The sequence below is a fragment of the Oncorhynchus tshawytscha genome, linkage group LG07, assembly GCF_018296145.1.
Source record: "Oncorhynchus tshawytscha isolate Ot180627B linkage group LG07, Otsh_v2.0, whole genome shotgun sequence".
In the NCBI taxonomy this organism is placed as follows: Eukaryota; Metazoa; Chordata; class Actinopteri; order Salmoniformes; family Salmonidae; genus Oncorhynchus; species Oncorhynchus tshawytscha.
In genome coordinates, this window is record NC_056435.1 from 33,481,853 (window position 1) to 33,500,174 (window position 18,322).

Genomic DNA, 18,322 nt, shown 5'->3' on the forward strand with positions numbered 1-18,322 from the left:
GTTGCACATATAACATTCTGGTAGCACTTAAATCCATTTTTACCTAAGTTTTCCTGAATTAAAGACTGGGAACCAATACATCTCACTCGGAGGCTGTGTGTGTGGGTGTTTAAGTGAGAAAGACAGAGGAGGCAACCAGTAAAAGCACAACTCCAATCATTATCGACACATTGTGCCGACACCAAAGATCCATTCCAGACTCTGATGTCAGGAGGACTTTGAGAGTTCGGTGTTAGCCAGACTACCTCTGCCCTGAATAAGAGGTTATACAGATGTTCTCTCTCTCTCTCTTCTCTGTCTATAGGCAATAGGGAGGTGCCTCAGTATATGGGGGTTAACCTCCTTGTTGAGGGCTCTCAGATCAAATGGCCCGCCGTCATCCTAAAAAAACATCCAATTCCCCGGAGCCTCGAACCAGACGGCATCACCAAAGGAAGGACAACGAGGCTGTGGCAGAGAAACCTAAGACGGCCTCTTCTAAGAGGTGGCTGAAGGCTGTGGTACGACACCTCACCTCTGTCATCAGAGTCCAGCCCCTACTGTCTCCTGAGAGGCTCCTGGCCGGAGAGTCCTGGAGTTTGCAACGCCTGAGCCTTGTCAACTCCCTCCATCTGTCACCCAGTCCCATACCATGGACTGCTGATGGAGACCCCAGGTTATAAGGCCCCAGGTGTATAAGCCCCCTGCTGTCCCTGATAGTTACAAAAGCCATTTCCTTCCTCTGGAGGCCATCAACCTTCAAGACCCAGACAAGGAGCCCCCTGCCCTGTTTGTGCCCACTCCTCTGGTACCCTATGCTGGGATCAGGTTCCAGAACATCTCCAGGCACCAGAACCTCACCCATAGGGTGATCAGGACCATATGTGCATGGAGGGGAACTTACAAGAGCTCCTGACAGAGGGGGGTATTGGACTACTGTTGCCTAATGTTTTAAGCAGTTTTTTGCAACCAGCCATTGTAGGCCTACCTCGTTATAATAAAGTCAGTATCGAATCCACTTAGCTAGATTGTTTATTATACAGAAATGCTTCTGTCATTTAGATAAAAGTGTATGCTGCTACAGTGTAGTGTAGCCTTTGTCCGACTTGTTGGCGCTGCTGCCTGCGTGAACCGCTGACGTCACAGTTCTATACAAGGACTTCGCGGGCGTCCACGTTGTGGAACGTGCGCGCAGCTGATCTTTCTTTATTTGCCAGGAAAAGATGGCAGCGTCCGTGTGCCGAGTCGGGAGCACGGTGGGTCGAGCCCTAACCAAAGCACGTAGCGTAAGTATTCAGGAACATCTTGGCATTTGAGGGGTCTGCAAAGGAAAATAACGTTTTTGGTTGGTATCTGCATTTCCTTCACCACAGCGAAAAAAAGTAAGCCCGTGGCTGTATACAGACAAAGTGATAGCTAGCCGGTAAGCATTATATTGGAGTTAGCGCAAGGTCAACTGGCAGGAAAGGCGCAACACATCACTGTAGATTACGTAATATGAGTGGAAATGTTGACATCATGTTAGTTAACCTATACCTGGGTTTATTCGATTTTAAGAACTAACCCAAGGTCATTGTCCTCAACGTTAGCTATTCGGCCAATCGTTAACCTGTTAGCTAGCAGATGTTGGTTACCTCTTTTCCTGCTAAATGATGACAGTATACTTTAGTAGTCGACCAGTTGTTTGCTGACTGGTAATCACATTCCACTGGCCATATGTTAAGTTGAACTCGCTAGAAAGTCATTATATGATCTTAGCTAACTATGAAGTTTAGTTTGACTTCAAACTGTAGTGGGCTGCTATGCTAGCTAACCGGTGAAGTGTTTTCTTGACGGACCCTCACTGAAGATAAAAAATAGTCCCTCACTGTTACCCCCAACGTATTAGCTAGCAAGGTCGACAGGCTGTACGTGTAAATTGGTAGCTATCACTTATTGTGGGATCAAGTCAGCAGATCACCCCACAAGCACTTTCTCTTGTCCATTTAACCTTTTTGTTGGCCATGATGACATTGAGTTGGTAAAAAAATAATATTTTGCTGTCTCTTCATCCCATTACTACAAATTATTTCAGCAATTTCATACATGTAATCTGTACACCAGCTGTAGTCTTTATCAACACAACCAAATTAATTTACTATTTGCTGAAGAATCTATTCACAGCTGACTATCCTCTCCCTCTAGCCCATCCTGCTGTCTCTACGGCGTGGCCAGGCGACAGTGACCTACGCCCAGAGCCTTCTAGGAGCTCCGGAGACCTGTCTCACTACCCTGGACAATGGCCTGAGGATCGCATCCGAGGAGACTGGACACGGCACATGCACTGTAAGGACCTCTGCTGTGTCATTGATTATACAATCGAAGTACTGTTCATAATGGTTTTGGGAAACATTGTGTAATACAGTCACATTTCAGATGAACCTGACTATTTGTTTGCGCAGCATGGTATAAGTTCCACCGGTACTCTCTCTCAGGTTGGGTTGTGGATCAGCTGTGGAAGTCGCTACGAGACTGAGAAGAACAATGGAGCTGGGTTCTTCCTGGAGCATATGGCTTTCAAGGTACATAACAGCTGTGACATCTGTGCAATCTACCTTGAGTCTCATAAGAGATGTCACACTTAACTACTGCACCAGACTGTCCCAAAAGCATTTGACACTTTTTTTGTTCTCCCCCTTTTCCCTTTGTTTCTTTTCCCCAGGGGACAAAGAAGCACCCCCAGATGGCCCTGGAGCATCAGGTGGAGTCCATGGGTGCTCACCTGAGTGCATACACTTCCCGGGAGCACACTGCCTACTACATGAAGACCCTGGCCAAGGACCTGCCCAAAGGTGAGCCAATCAGACACAATGAGACTGTTTATAAGATGTGATAATTCAGTGGTGTGTATGTGGGGTTCTTTATAAGCCCCTCGTCATAGAGATTGAGCAAGTGTGTTTGCGTATATACAGTGCATTCGGAAAGTATTCAGACCCCATCACCTTTTACACATTTTGTTACATTACAGCCTAATTCTAAAACGGATCATTGTTTTTTCCCCTCATCAGATCTACCCACAATAACCCATAATGACAAAGCAAAAACTTTTTTTTTTTAGACAATTACATTTACATAAGTATTCAGACCCTTTACTCAGTACTTTGTTGGAGCACCTTTGGCAGCGATCCTCTCAGGCTCTTGTCAGTTTGGATGGGAAGTGTCACGGCAGCTATTTTCAGGTCTCTCCAGAGATGTTCGATCGGGTTCAAGTCCGGGCTCTGGCTGGGCCTCTTAAGGACATTCAGAGACTTGTCCTGAGGCCACTCCTGCGTTGTATTGACTGTGTGCTTAGTGTCGTTGTCCTTTTGGAAGGTGAACCTTTGCCCCAGTCTGAATTCCTGAGTGCTCTGGAACAGGTTTTCATCAAGGATCTCTCTGTACTTTGCTCTGTTCATCTTTACCTCGACCCTGACTAGTCTCCTAGTCCCTGCTGCTGAAAAACTTCCCCACACCATGATGCTGCCACCACCATGCTTCACCGTAGGGATGGTGCCAGGTTTCTTCCAGAGGTGACGCTTAGCATTCAGGCCAAAGAGTTCAATCTTGGTTTCATCAGACCAGAGGATCTTGTTTCTTATCGTCTGAGAGTCCTTTAGGTGCCTTTTGGCAAACCCCAAGCCGACTGTCATGCCTTTTTTCTGAGGAGTGGCTTCCGCCTGGCTACTACCATAAAGGCTTGATTGACAACATCTCTGCAGCACTCCACCAATCTGGAAGGTTCTCCCATCTCCACAGAGGACCTCTGGAGTTCTGTCAGTGACCATTGGGTTCTTGGTCACCTCCTTGACCAAGACCCTTCTTGTATTCTTGGGGACCTTGAACGCTGCAGAAAAGTTTTTGTACCCTTTCCCAGATCTGTGCCTCGACACAATCCTGTCTCGGCGCTCTACAGACAATTCCTTTGACCTCATGGCTTGGTTTTTGCTCTGACATGCACTGTCAACTGTAGGACCAATCAATTGAATTTACAACAGGTGGACTCCAATCAAGTTGTAGAAACATCTCAAGGATGATCAATGGAAACATGATGCACCTGAGTTCATTTTCGAGTCTCATAGCAAAGGGTCTGAATACTTTTTGAAAAACCTGTTCTTGCTTGGTCATTATTGGGTATTGTGTGTAGATTTAGGTAAATATGTAATTTTATAAATTTAAGAATAAGACTAACGTAACAAAATGTGGAAAACATGAAGGGGTCTGGATACTTTACAAATCCACTAGTTGTTAAGCACCTGTTGCCTTTTGGTCAATTATACTGAACAAAAGTAAAAGCAACAATTTTACTTAGTTACAGTTCGTAAGGAAATCAGTCAATTGAAATGAATGAATTAGGCCCTCATCTATGGATTTTACATGACTGTGCAAGGGCCTTTTGAGGGCATAGGCCTACCCACTTAGCAGCCAGGCCCAGCCAATCAGAATGAGTTTCTCCACAAACGGGCTTTATTAAACCAATACTCATCACCCCTCACACCCCCCTCAGACGATCCCGCAGGTGATGCAGCTGGATGTGGCGGTCCTGGCCTGTGGTTGTGAGGCCGGTTGGACTCCCTGCCAAGTTCTCTAAAACTACTTTGCAGGCAGTTTATGGTAGTGAAATTAACATTAAATTCTCTGGCAACAGCTCTAGTTGACATTCCTGTAGTCAGCATGCCAGTTGCACCCTCCCTCAACTTGAGACACCTATGGCATTGTGTTGTGACATCTGCACATTTTAGAGTGGCCTTTTATTGTCCCCAGTACAAGGTGCCGGTGTAATGATCACACTGTTTGATATGCCACACCTGCCAGGTGGATGGGTTACATTGGCAAAGGAGAAATGTTCACTAATAGGGATGTAAACAAATTTGTGCGTATAGAACATTTCTGAGATCTATTATTTCAGCTCATGAAACATGGGACCAACACTTTACATGTTTATTTTTGTTCAGTATAGTTTACATGTCCTCTAGTTATTGTCGTGGCTATGTGTGTGTATATATATATATGTGTGTGTGTACTGAATCAGTACTCTATTCCCAGCGGTGGCGCTGTTATCCGAGGTGCTGCAGAGCAATGTCCTGAGCGAGGCTGACATTGAGCAGCAGAGGAGTGTAGTACTGAAAGAGCTGGAGGAGGTGGAGGGCAGTCTGCAGGACGTGTGTCTGGACCTGCTGCACGCTACAGCTTTCCAGGGCACCCCCTTAGGACACAGTGTTCTGGGGCCATCCCAAAACGCCAGGTACACACCCTGAGCCTACCAGGGAAACTTATTGGGTCAGAGCATGCTAGGGCCAAGCCAAAACACTAGGGAAAGTCCCACATACCCGTTGCAGCATCCTGTTACACTTCACAGCACTCCCGAGTTAGTTTAGATCTGTTTCTTCCCTTCAGGACTTTGAGTCGACAGGATCTGGTAGATTTCATCAGCAGCCACTACAAGGCCCCCCGCATGGTGCTGGCAGCTGCCGGAGGTATGTCTCCCATACATTACCACTGCCATGTTAAGGCTGTGTAGAGGTATAATATGCAAATACAAACCGGCCCTGATTGTTTTGTGTGTGTGTAATGTCGTCCTTGTTTGTAACGGCTCACTGCTGTGTAGGTGTGACTCACGAGGAGCTGGTTGGGTTGGCCAAGCAGCACTTCAGTGGCGTTTCCTTTGAGTACGAGGATGATGCTGTGCCTGTTCTGTCCCCTTGCCGCTTCTCTGGCAGCGAGGTGAGGAACGCTCCGGTCTCTCTGTGTCTGAATTTACAGATGTCTGAACATGGGTGCAGGTATCCCATCAGGTTTTATTCTTTGTCAGTTTTACCCCCTTTTTCGTGATTACAATCTTGTCTCATTGCTGGAACTCTCCAAATGGGCTCGAGAGAGGCGAATGTTGAGTCGTGTCCTGTAATACGACCCGCCAAACTGTGCTTCTTGACACTAGTTCGCTTAACCCAGAAGCGTCAATGTAACCGAGGAAACACCGTTTAGCTGATGATCGAAGTCAGCCTGCAGGCGCCTGGCCCGCCGTAAGGAGTCGACTAGAGAGTGATGAGCCAAGTAAAGCCCTCCCCCGGCCAAACCCTCCCCTAACCCGGACAACGCTGGGACAATTGTTGGATTCCCGGTAACGGGATGGAACCCCAGGCTGTAGTGATGCAGTGCCTTAGACCGCTGCGCCACTCGGGAGGCCCGGAGTTTTTCTTCTTTGTTCTATTTAGATTGTTCATATTGTTAACCCTGTGTTGTCTCCCTCTTTGTAGATCCGCATGCGTGATGACGATATGCCCCTGGCACACATTGCCATTGCTGTGGAGGGTGCCAGTGCCGCCAGCCCAGACATTGTGCCTCTCATGGTGGCCAACTCCATCATTGGCAGCTATGACATCACTTTCGGTGGTGGAAAGCACCTGAGCAGCCGCCTGGCTCGTCTAGCCTCAGAGGAGAGTCTGTGCCACAGCTTCCAGGCCTTCCACTCCTCTTACAGCGACACTGGTCTGCTGGGCATCTACTTTGTCACCGACAAACACCACATCGACGACATGATGCACTGGTCACAGAACGCATGGTTAGTTGGGATTTACAATGCGTACATTCAAGCGCTACACATGGATGCAGTCCTGGTCGAACACTTGTCCTCAGCCTGTGTCCTTCTACCTCTTCAATTGGATGGTATTGACCCTCCTTTTTCTTTCTCTTCCTGAAGGATGAACTTGTGCACCACAGTGACAGAGAGTGACATTGCCAGAGCCAAGAATGCCCTCAAGGCCAGCCTGGTGGGACAGCTCAACGGTAAGATCTTTACCTCATGTAGCCCATAAGAAACTTCAATGGCCATTTCAGAAATGTTCTCATCTCCAGCACCACCCCAACATCAACATGTTTAAAAATGGCGTATTTGTTTTGTATTGAAAGAGGAAGATATGTGTTTCCAATGACATCGGTATGCATCATGTGATTTTAACCAATTGTGAGTAGGTGATGCCTACTAATTGGTTGATTTCATTGGTTGATTTCACTCATCTTCCTCTTACTACAAAACATAGAAATGTGCAGTTTTTTTCCCACGTTAATGTTGGTGGTACTGGAGATGACATGGTGCACTAGTACTCCTTGGTCCCCACTAACACTGCCTTACTGCTCTCCTGTAGGAACGACACCGATATGTGATGACATCGGCAGACATGTCCTGAACTACGGCCGCCGTATCCCTCTGGCCGAGTGGGACGCCCGCATCAACGTGAGTACAACCCCCTTCTCTGCACCACACATACGGCTGTTACACCCTCCTACCACCTAGAGGGTGCTACTTCTGCGCCTCTTTTTTTCCCCCGACCCCCACTGCGCTCACCCATATTCTTCCTACCACCTCTGTCCCTGTCTCCCCCTCAGGCTGTGACGCCCAAGATGGTGCGTGACATCTGCTCCAAATACATCTATGACAAGTGTCCCGCCGTGTCTGCTGTTGGTAAGTTACCACCAGGGATGTTGACTTAAAGCTGCTGAAAAATACATTTGACTGGTCATGCTTATCGGTCTCTAGGTATAAAAAAAATTAAATAATAATCTTATCACATGCGCACAGCATACAGAGCCTAGTTTGAGAAGCGGAATAGCCTATCACCTGTCAGACCCCACAAGATCAGCTCCACAAAAAGCCGGTACAGGAGTGAAACGTGCTTTCGTAAGCCCAGTCATTGCGCAACAAATAACTATTCTAAATGCAATGGAGTGTAACTGTTTGATGGCCGTGATTTTAGAGCTACTTTATTTCTCCATCTCAACACATAAAGCGCACCTCCCATTCACGTGTGTAGACCATAGTCAACAGGAGGCTATCAGCGTGTCACACGCCACTTTGCAATGTGACCTTGAGGCAGTAGAATTGTTTGAAACCTGAACGTTTTACTTTAGTTCATAGAGGCAATTCTTACCTTGCTTCAAAGTAGCCTTGCCAAAATCCAGCCATAGAAAAGTGGAGGCAATTATTTTATAAAGAGTTCCTCTTGACATTAACCAGCAATTCTCTCCTGTTCTATTGGTTTTCATATCAACTTATTTTTGTTGTCCAGAAGCACAATCCAGGTCATATTAACAACCCCATCCTAACAACCCATTGTAGTTGTTGCTATTAGAATCCCTCTGTTTCTGAGATTTCTAATATGGAATTGCTCACATTAGGTTTAATTTTTATTTAACCTTAATTTTAACTAGGAAGTCGGTTAAGAACAAATTCTTATTTTATGGCGGCGGCCTACCCCGGCCAAACCTGCCCCTAACCTGGATGACACCGGGCCAATTGTGTGCCGCCCTATCGGACTCCCGATCACGGCCGGTTGTGATGCAGCCCGGGATCGAATCGGGGCCTGTAGTGATGTCTGCTAACACTGAGATACAGTGCCTTAGACCGTTGCACTACTCGGGAGCCTTGGGTGCGCTGTTGCATTTTGGCGAAATGTTAAATTGTCTGCTTCATTACAGGAGGTGGATGTTAAATAATAGGCTCTAGTCTTTTGACTAAGACAATAGGATTGTTATTGTTGCATGTTTCCATTAAGCTCTTAATGAAAAATATCAGTTCCTTGTATGCATGCATAGTTTGTTGGTCACAATTTTTCATTGGGAAAAAATTCAGTTTGTTGACCGGTTAATGATGGTTGGTAATTCGGTAGAGAAATTGACATAAATTTGCATCCCTAGTTACCACACATCTGTATTCCTTCCAAGCAGCCTTTGCACCTTTATCCTCTTGTCTAGGATAGAGTCTGGAAGTCCGGACTCTATCCTTCTCTCATCTGTTTCTCTCTGTTGTACAGGCCCCATTGAGCAGCTGCCTGACTACAACAGGATGCGCAGTGCCATGTACTGGCTCCGCTTCTAAGATCCCCCATAGTGTTGCTATGCTCCTCCACTCCCATACTCCCATCACTGCAAGAGTAAAGAACCGAGGACTGCCTCAGCTCATTAGCACAGACCGGTATGGACTCCAGGCCTTCTCTCCATCTCCTCTCACTACGTCAGTTCTAATTGGTTATGAGGGAGAGAACCATGGTGTTGAGGGTGTGCATAAGTTGTGTTCCATTTCCTTGTATTTGTCATGGATGATCTTGAAAGATTGTAATACAGAAGATTTATTATCACTGAGCCTTTTCAGGCACCTGGTACTGTTCTGGGGACACCTGAACACATCCAGTGATGCATATACTTTACAATCATAGCACTGTACAACCAGTTGTGGAAAAGTATTTATGAATTGAGGCAATGTTTTGTTTCTGTCCTATTGTACATAAACTCATTCTGACATTCAAGTAAAACATTGTAAAACATGTGAGTCATTGTCCCACACATAATTAGATTAGTAAGAATTAACATGTTATATCCTTGTTTTTGTATCAAATGGCATAATTCCAGTATTTAGTTAGTCCTTGTTCTACTTCAGCCACAATGGTTGGGTTAACTCGTGTTCCTCTGACTTGAGCTGCAGGGACCACTTCTACCCACCAGAGGGACAAGATGACCAGTATGAACTGATCTTCTAGTACCGTCAATGGTATGAACACGCTTTATTGACGAGGGAGGAGATTACCAGTCATGAAATGACATGTCTTCCAATGTTTGAAATATGACCTATGAATATCAAATGTTAAGTAAATTACAGATCTCTCCCATTGTGGCTGATTGGATATCCCCACAGATTAGTTAGACAAAAGGATACCAGTGATGTGACACCCTGTCACTAGGGAAGAGTAAACAAGGGATATGTACTGTAACTTCACGGAGCAAAAATAACCAATTAAAAGATTTTACAGTTCATAAGGAAACCAGTCAATTGAAATAAATTCATTAGGCTCTAATCTATGGATTTCACATGACTGGGAATACGGATATGTATCTGTTGGTCACAGATGTCTTACAAAAAGGTAGGGGCATGGATTTTTTAAAATGTCTGGTGTGACCATTTGCCTCACGTAGTGCAAAATCTCCTTCACATAGAGTTGATCAGGCTGTAGATTGTGTCCTGTGCAATATTGTCCCACTCCTTCAATGGCTGTGCGAAGTTGCTGAATATTGGCGGGAATTGGAACACGCTGTTGTACACGTCAATCCAGAGAATCCCAAACTTGCTCAATGGGTAACATGTCTTGAGTATGCAGGCCATGGAAGAAGTGGGAAATGTTCAGCTTGCAGGAATCATGAATAGGTCCTTGCGACATGTGGCCGTGCTTTACCATGCTGAAACATGAGGCGGATGGCAGATTAATGGGTTGGCCTCAGGATCTCCTCACGGTATTTGTACATTCTAAGATGAAAATTGAAATTGTGTTCGTTGTCCGTAGCTTATGACTGCCCATACTATAACACCACTGCCACCATGTGGCACTCTGTTCACAATGTTGACATCAGCAAACAACTCGCCCACACAACGCCATACACGTCTGCCATCTGCCAGGTACAGTTGAACCCGGGATTCATCTGTGAAGAACACACGTCTCCAGCATGCCAGTGGCCATCGAAGGTGATCATTTGCCCACTGAAGTCGGTTACAACTCCGAACTGCAGTCAGGTCAAGACCCTGGTGAGGACGACGAGCAAGCAGATGAACTTCCCTGAGATGGTTTCTGACAGTTTGTGCAGAAATTCTTTGGTTAGTGCAAACCCACAGTTTCATCAACTGTCCGAGTGGCTGGTCTCCGACGATCCCGCAGTTGAAGAAGCTGGATGTGGAGGTCCTAGGCTGGTGTGGTTACACCTGGTCTGCTGTTGTGGGGCCGGTTGGACGTACTGCCAAATTCTCTAAAATGATATTGGAGGTGGCTTATGGTTAAGAAGTTCACAAATTCTCTGGAAACAGCTTTTATGGACATTCGTGCAGTTAAGATGCCAATTGCATGCTCCCTCAACTTGAGACATCTGTGGCATTGTGTTGTATGAAAAAACTGCTAATTTTAGAGTGACCTTTCATTGTCCCCAGCACAAGATGCACCTGTGTAATTATCATGCTGTTTAAATCAGCTTATTGATATTCTACACCTGTCAGATGAGAAATTATCACTAACAGGGATGCAAATTTATTTTGGCAAATTTATTTTGGAAATAAGCTTTTTGTGCATATGGAATATTTCTGGAATCTTATTTCAGCTCATGAAACATGGGACCAACACTTACATGTTGTGTTTTTGTTATGTATGTATGTATATACACACACATACATACATGCCAAACACAACTCCTAAACTCCATCAACTTGGGCAGGATCAGATAGATGGAGACATGTCAGGAGAGGTCACTGTAGTTCAACTGCTTTACAGGGGACAGGAATTCTCATTTACACTTCAGTGAAAGACTGACTCACTAACAAATGTTTGATCCAGATGTTATTTTATGATTATACCAGAGTTGACTATGCCTACGTTTATGTCCCCTGATGCAGTACAATTTTAAAACATTTTTTTACTGACGGCATCTTAACCGCATCTCCTCTCCCTTTATTTGTGCTTCAACTCCCCCCCTCTAAATGTACCTCCCTTATCCCCCTTTCCCTTAAACATACCAATAATAATATTATTTTGACCATTTACCTGTTCTCAAGATAGTACATCTACTATCTGCCTCAATGGCGTACTGCAGTTTTGCGGTCTAAACAAGGGCAGGGAAACAGCTAACTTCCTACAATTCGACACATTTTGCCAGAGGGGAAGGAGAAAAATATGCAGTTTTATAGCTACTCTACTAATTTTGCCATTAGGCTGAGAAGAAATGTTGCTGTTTTAAAGCAAATTGCCTGCAATTCTACACACACAATCCATGTCTCAATTGTCTCAAGGTCTAAAAATCCTTCTTTAACCTGTCTCCTTCTCTTTATCTGAACTGATTAAAGTGGATTTAAGGGGGCGGGATCATAGCTTTCACCTAGATTCAACTGGAGACTGTGCCCCCCTACTTGCGGGGGCGTGTGGTACGTCACTGATCTGCCTGTTCTCACTGTACAGACATGACTGGCTGTATGGCTAAACCAAACCTGAACCCTTACCGCAACCTAACCATTCCATGCCTGAAAAAAACTAAATCAACACGTAATCTGTGAATATGTTCTTCCAACCACTCATCTCCGAGAACAGAACACTGAAAAATATTAATTCATTACAGATGAGTTGTGGACAAATGGCAGAGAGACCGCTCATTGGTGTTATCTTGTTTGTCATATCTATGAATAAAGCCTATTTAAAGAACCGATGTCATACCCCCGGCTATACAACTCTGCTACTGTATCATATGGACCGTGTGACATCATCTCACATCCTTATGAGGGCAGCAGGTAACCAGTGGTGTAAAGTACTATTTTATATATTTTTTTTACTTAAGTCATTTTTGGGGGTATCTGTACTTTTTATATTTTTACAACTTTTTATATTCCTGAAGAAAATAATGTACTTTTTACTCCATACATTTTCCTTAAGACCCAAAAGTACTCAGTACATTTTGAATGCTTAGCAGGATAGGAAAATGGTCCAATTCACACACTTATCAAGAGAACATCCCTGGTCATCCCTACTGCCTTGTTTGTAAATAATGTCTGAGTGTTGCCGTGTGCCCCTGGCTATTCACACACACACACACACACACACACACACACACACACACACACACACACACACACACACAGAAAATGGTGCCATCTGGTTTGCTTAATATAAGGACTTAAAAATGATTCATACTTTTTATATTTTAGCAATTACATTTACTTTTGATACTTAAGTATATTTAAAACCAAATACTTTTAGACTTTTACTCAACGTTGGGTTGCCAGTTCAAGCGATAAAAATTGGTCAGGAAGTGAGCTGGCAACCAGAGGGCTGCTGATATCAAATCCTAAATGCCATTGCCTGCCGTTGTGCCCTTGAGCAAAGCAACCCCCAAAACTGCTCCACAGGACCCCAGTGCGGCAGCCCCCTGCTCCAACCTGTATGCGTGTCTTTCAGAGGGGTTGGGATAAAGCGGAAGTCAAACTTCGGTTAGACCTTGTATACGATTGATGATTAAAGTGATCATCATCATCTGTGCTCTATCTATGACTCTGGGTCTGCTGGGGAGACTGGGTATTCCTTCAGCCGTTCAAGACGTATCTATTTCAAGCTGTTCCTTGCTGTAGCTACCAAGAGGATAGCTTATGTATTGTCCCCCACTGACCTGACTACGTTGAATGATGCGTACATGACCCCCAACTCTGTGTTCACATACAGGGTCACTGAGGCTGGGCCTTCTCTCTGTGGCCCTCAGGGTCGAGTCCCTTGGCTCAGGCTGTGTAAGTAAGACCATGGTTATCATTAGTCAGATGAGGATAATGTCTTGATGGGCAAGATGTGACACAGGAAACGAAAGAGGCTTGTCTTCCTTTTTCCTCCTTTCGAGGTTGACTGCCCCATCCAATACATTTTAAGAATGTTGAAGCTCATTTACTGCATTTCTATACAATTGAAAAACTCAAAAATGTTATTTGGAGAAGATCAGAAACAAGCAAAAATGAGCCCAGCCATTATCAGTCTACAAACACAAAGCCTATTAGCTAATCCAATCAAATCAAATTTTACTTGTCACATACACATGGTTAGCAGATGTTAATGCGAGTGTAGCGAAATGCTTGTGCTTCTAGTTCCGACAATGCAGTAATAACCAACAAGTAATCTAGCTAACAATTCCAAAACTACTACCTTATAGACACAAGTGTAAGGGGATAAAGAATATGTACATAAAGATATATGAATGGGTGATGGTACAGAGCGGCATAGGCAAGATACAGTAGATGGTATTGAGTGCAGTATATACATATGAGATGAGTATGTAAACAAAGTGGCATAGTTAAAGTGGCTAGTGATACATGTATTACATAAAGATGCAGTAGATGATATAGAGTACAGTACATACATATGAGATTAATAATGTAGGGTATGTAAACATTATATGAGGTAGCGTTGTTTAAAGTGGCTAGTGATATATTTTACATAATTTCCCATCAATTCCCATTATTAAAGTGGCTGGAGTTGAGTCAGTGTGTTGGCAGCAGCCACTCAATGTTAGTGGTGGCTGTTTAACAGTCTGATGGCCTTGAGATAGAAGCTGTTTTTCAGTCTCTCGGTCGCAGCTTTGATGCACCTGTACTGACCTCGCCTTCTGGATGATAGCGGGGTGAACAGGCAGTGGCTCGGGTGGTTGTTGTCCTTGATGATCTTTATGGCCTTCCTGTGACATCGGGTGGTGTAGGTGTCCTGGAGGGCAGGTAGTTTGCCCCCGGTGATGCGTTGTGCAGACCTCACTACCCTCTGGAGAGCCTTACGGTTGTGGGCAGAGCAGTTGCCGTACCAGGCGGTGATACAGCCCGACAGGATGCTCTCGATTGTGCATCTATAGAAGTTTGTGAGTGCTTTTGGTGACAAGCCGAATTTCTTCAGCCTCCTGAGGTTGAAGAGGCGCTGCTGCGCCTTCTTCACGATGCTGTCTGTGTGGGTGGACCAATTCAGTTCGTCTGTGATGTGTACGCCGAGGAACTTAAAACTTACAACCCTCTCCTCTACTGTTCCATCGATGTGGATAGGGGGGTGTTCCCTCTGCTGTTTCCTGAAGTCCACAATCACTACACATTAACTCAAGGATGAAAAACTATCATTTAGAACACAGAGGGATCTGTTAGCAGAAGCAGTATTTTATTTGATTTACAGATTATTATTATTATTTATTTTTTTGGGGGGGGGACAGTTTAACAGCTAATTTCCTGTAATTTAACACATTTTGCCATGGTTTGGGGAAACTTAAAAAAAAAAAAAATTTAAAAGCTTAAAAGCAAAATTCTAGCAATTCTACACATTTTGCCATGTGAATATGATATCTGAGTGAGAATGATTTACAATGTCAATGGTGTTCCCATGGAGGTCAGGACCCCTGGACATGTGCCCTGCGTGCCCATTGGGTAATTTGGCCATGATTACTACAAGTTCAGATAGCTGGCTAGACTAACTAAACCAATTTACCAATCTAAAAAAATTGAACTGACACGGGCTAATTGTGTGACTTATAAGAGGAAAACTGCTGATGCACAACCAAGTTTCTAAATTGCACCTTGTGTATTCTACTATTCTCAACTACTATTCTACTATTCTAATGCTCAACAGTAAGTTAAGACCAGACAGTTCCAAAACGTTTATTTTATTTTTATTAAAGATTACCGAGGTCTGGACATCGGTGTCCTGTAACTACGGCCCTGGCTATCCTTAATGGTGCAGTTCAAGACAACAATGATAAATGGGTCAACACGTACTGAACACACACCCAAGACATACAGTCACATCAAAACTGTTGGCACCCTTGATAAAGATGAACAAAAAAAAGACTATAAAATAAAGAAATAATACAAATACTGAGATACATGGAGTATAGAAAACATTAAGAACACTTTCCATGACAGACTGAATCCAGGTGAAAGCTGGATAAATCCAGTTTAAATCCACTTCAATCGGTGTAGATGAAGGGGATGAGACATGTTAAAGAAAGATTTGAGACATGAATTATGTATGTGTGCCATTCAGAGGGTGAATGGGCAAGACAAATAATGTAAGTGCCTTTGAATGGGGTACAGTAGTAGGTGCCAGGCGCACTGGTTTGTGTCAAGAACTGCAATGCTGCTGGGTTCATGCTCAACAGTTTACCGTGTGTATTTTTTATTTTACCTTTATTTAACCAGGTAGGCTAGTTGAGAACAAGTTCTCATTTACAACAGCGACCTGGCCAAGATAAAGCATAGCAGTGTGAACAGACAACACAGAGTTCCACTTGGAGTAAACAATTAACAAGTAAATAACACAGTAGAAAAAAAAGAGAGTCTATATACATTATGTGCAAAAGGCATGTAGAGGTAGGCGAATAATTACAATTTTGCAGATTAACACTGGAGTGATAAATGATCAGATGGTCATGTACAGGTAGAGATATTGGTGTGCAAAAGAGCAGAAAAGTAAATAAATATAAACATTATGGGGATGAGGTAGGTAAATTGGGTGGGCTATTTACCGATAGACTATGTACAGCTGCAGCGATCGGTTAGCTGCTCAGATAGCAGATGTTTGAAGTTGGTGAGGGAGATAAAAGTCTCCAACTTCAGCGATTTTTGCAATTCGTTCCAGTCACAGGCAGCAGAAAACTGGACCGAAAGGCGGCCAAATGAGGTGTTGGCTTTAGGGATGATCAGTGAGATACACCTGCTGGAGCACGTGCTACGGGTGGGTGTTGCCATCGTGACCAGTGAACTGAGATAAGGTGGAGCTTTACCTAGCATGGACTTGTAGATGACCTGGAGCCAGTGGGTCTGGCGACGAATATGTAGCGAGGGCCAGCTGACTAGAGCATACAGGTCGCATTGGTGGGTGGTATAAGGTGCTTTAGTAACAAAACAGATGGCACTGTGATAAACTGCATCCAGTTTGCTGAGTAGAGTATTGGAAGCTATTTTGTAGAAGACATCGCCGAAGTCGAGGATCGGTAGGATAGTCAGTTTTACTAGGGTAAGTTTGGCGGCGTGAGTGAAGGAGGCTTTGTTGCGAAATAGAAAGCCGATTCTAGATTTGATTTTAGATTGGAGATGTTTGATATGAGTCTGGAAGGAGAGTTTACAGTCTAACCAGACACCTAGGTACTTATAGATGTTCACATATTCTAGGTCGGAACCATCCAGGGTGGTGATGCTAGTCGGGCATGTGGGTGCAGGCAGCGAACGGTTGAAAAGCATGCATTTGGTTTTACTAGCAGTTAAGAGCAGTTGGAGGCCACGGAAGGAGTGTTGTATGGCATTGAAGCTCGTTTGGAGGTTAGATAGCACAGTGTCCAAGGAAGGGCCGGAAGTATACAGAATGGTGTCATCTGCGTAGAGGTGGATCAGGGAATCGCCCGTATCAAGAGCAACATCATTGATATATACAGAGAAAAGAGTCGGCCCGAGAATTGAACCCTGTGGCACCCCCATAGAGACTGCCAGAGGACCGGACAACATGCCTTCCGATTTGACACACTGAACTCTGTCTGCAAAGTAGTTGGTGAACCAGGCAAGGCAGTCATTAGAAAAACCGAGGCTACTGAGTCTGCCGATAAGAATATGGTGATTGACAGAGTCGAAAGCCTTGGCCAGGTCGATGAAGACGGCTACATAGTACTGTCTTTTATCGATGGCGGTTATGATATCGTACCTTGAGCGTGGCTGAGGTGCCCCTGTGACCGGCTCGGAAACTAGATTGCACAGCGGAGAAGGTACGGTGGGATTCGAGATGGTCAGTGACCTGTTTGTTGACTTGGCTTTCGAAGACCTTAGATAGGCAGGGCAGGATGGATATAGGTCTGTAACAGTTTGGGTCCAGGGTGTCTCCCCCTTTGAAGAGGGGGATGACTGCGGCAGCTTTCCAATCCTTGGGGATCTCAGATGATATGAAAAAGAGGTTGAACAGGCTGGTAATAGGGGTTGCAAAAATGGCGGCGGATAGTTTCAGAAATAGAGGGTCCAGATTGTCAAGCCCAGCTGATTTGTACGGGTCCAGGTTTTGCAGCTCTTTCAGAACATCTGTTATCTGGATTTGGGTAAAGGAGAACCTGGAGAGGCTTGGGTGAGTAGCTGCGGGGGAGCTGTTGGCCGAGTTTGGAGTAGCCAGAAGGAAGGCATGGCCAGCCGTTGAGAAATGCTTGTTGAAGTTTTCGATAATCATGGATTTATCGGTGGTGACCATGTTACCTAGCCTCAGTGCAGTGGGCAGCTGGGAGGAGGTGCTCTTGTTCTCCATGGACTTTACAGTGTCCCAGAACTTTTGGGAGTTAGAGCTACAGGATGCAAATTTCTGCCTGAAGAAGCTGGCCTTTGCTTTCCTGACTGACTGCGTGTATTGGTTCCTGACTTCCCTGAACAGTTGCATATCGCGGGGACTATTCGATGCTATTGCATTCCGCCACAGGATGTTTTTGTGCTGGTCGAGGGCAGTCAGGTCTGGAGTGAACCAAGGGCTATATCTGTTCTTAGTTCTGCATTTTTTGAACGGAGCATGCTTATCTAAAATGGTGAGGAAGTTACTTTTAAAGAATGACCAGGCATCCTCAACTGACGGGATGAGGTCAATATCCTTCCAGGATACCCGGGCCAGGTCGATTAGAAAGGCCTGCTCGCAGAAGTGTTTTAGGGAGCGTTTGAAAGTGATGAGGGGTGGTTGTTTGACTGCGGATCCGTAGCGGATACAGGCAATGAGGCAGTGATCGCTGAGATCCTGGTTGAAGACAGCGGAGGTGTATTTGGAGGGCCAGTTGGTCAGGA

The 18,322-nt window shown here is 44.8% G+C and overlaps 1 protein-coding gene across 1 annotated transcript; it reads left to right on the forward strand.

Annotated features, from left to right (window-relative positions):
• The first annotated feature begins 1,114 nt into the window (after window positions 1-1,114).
• Window positions 1,115-9,319, forward strand: LOC112254399 (cytochrome b-c1 complex subunit 1, mitochondrial). The gene is made up of 12 exons (XM_024426963.2): window positions 1,115-1,265; window positions 2,164-2,304; window positions 2,454-2,540; window positions 2,681-2,810; window positions 5,041-5,239; window positions 5,392-5,471; window positions 5,603-5,718; window positions 6,252-6,556; window positions 6,695-6,780; window positions 7,140-7,228; window positions 7,381-7,456; window positions 8,805-9,319. The coding sequence occupies exons 1-12, from the start codon at window positions 1,203-1,205 to the stop codon at window positions 8,867-8,869; spliced, it is 1,437 nt and encodes a 478-aa protein (XP_024282731.1). The 5' UTR covers window positions 1,115-1,202; the 3' UTR covers window positions 8,870-9,319.
• The last annotated feature ends 9,003 nt before the right edge of the window (window positions 9,320-18,322 follow it).

What these genes read in the sequence shown, in the direction of transcription:
- LOC112254399 (XM_024426963.2), top strand. Translation starts at nt 1,203, where the DNA reads ATGGCAGCGTCCGTGTGCCGAGTCGGGAGCACGGTGGGTCGAGCCCTA. An exon ending in CTGGACACGGCACATGCACT is followed by an intron (nt 2,305 to 2,453) that starts GTAAGGACCTCT and finishes ACTCTCTCTCAG; the next exon opens with GTTGGGTTGTGGATCAGCTG. An exon ending in TGGAGCATATGGCTTTCAAG is followed by an intron (nt 2,541 to 2,680) that starts GTACATAACAGC and finishes TCTTTTCCCCAG; the next exon opens with GGGACAAAGAAGCACCCCCA.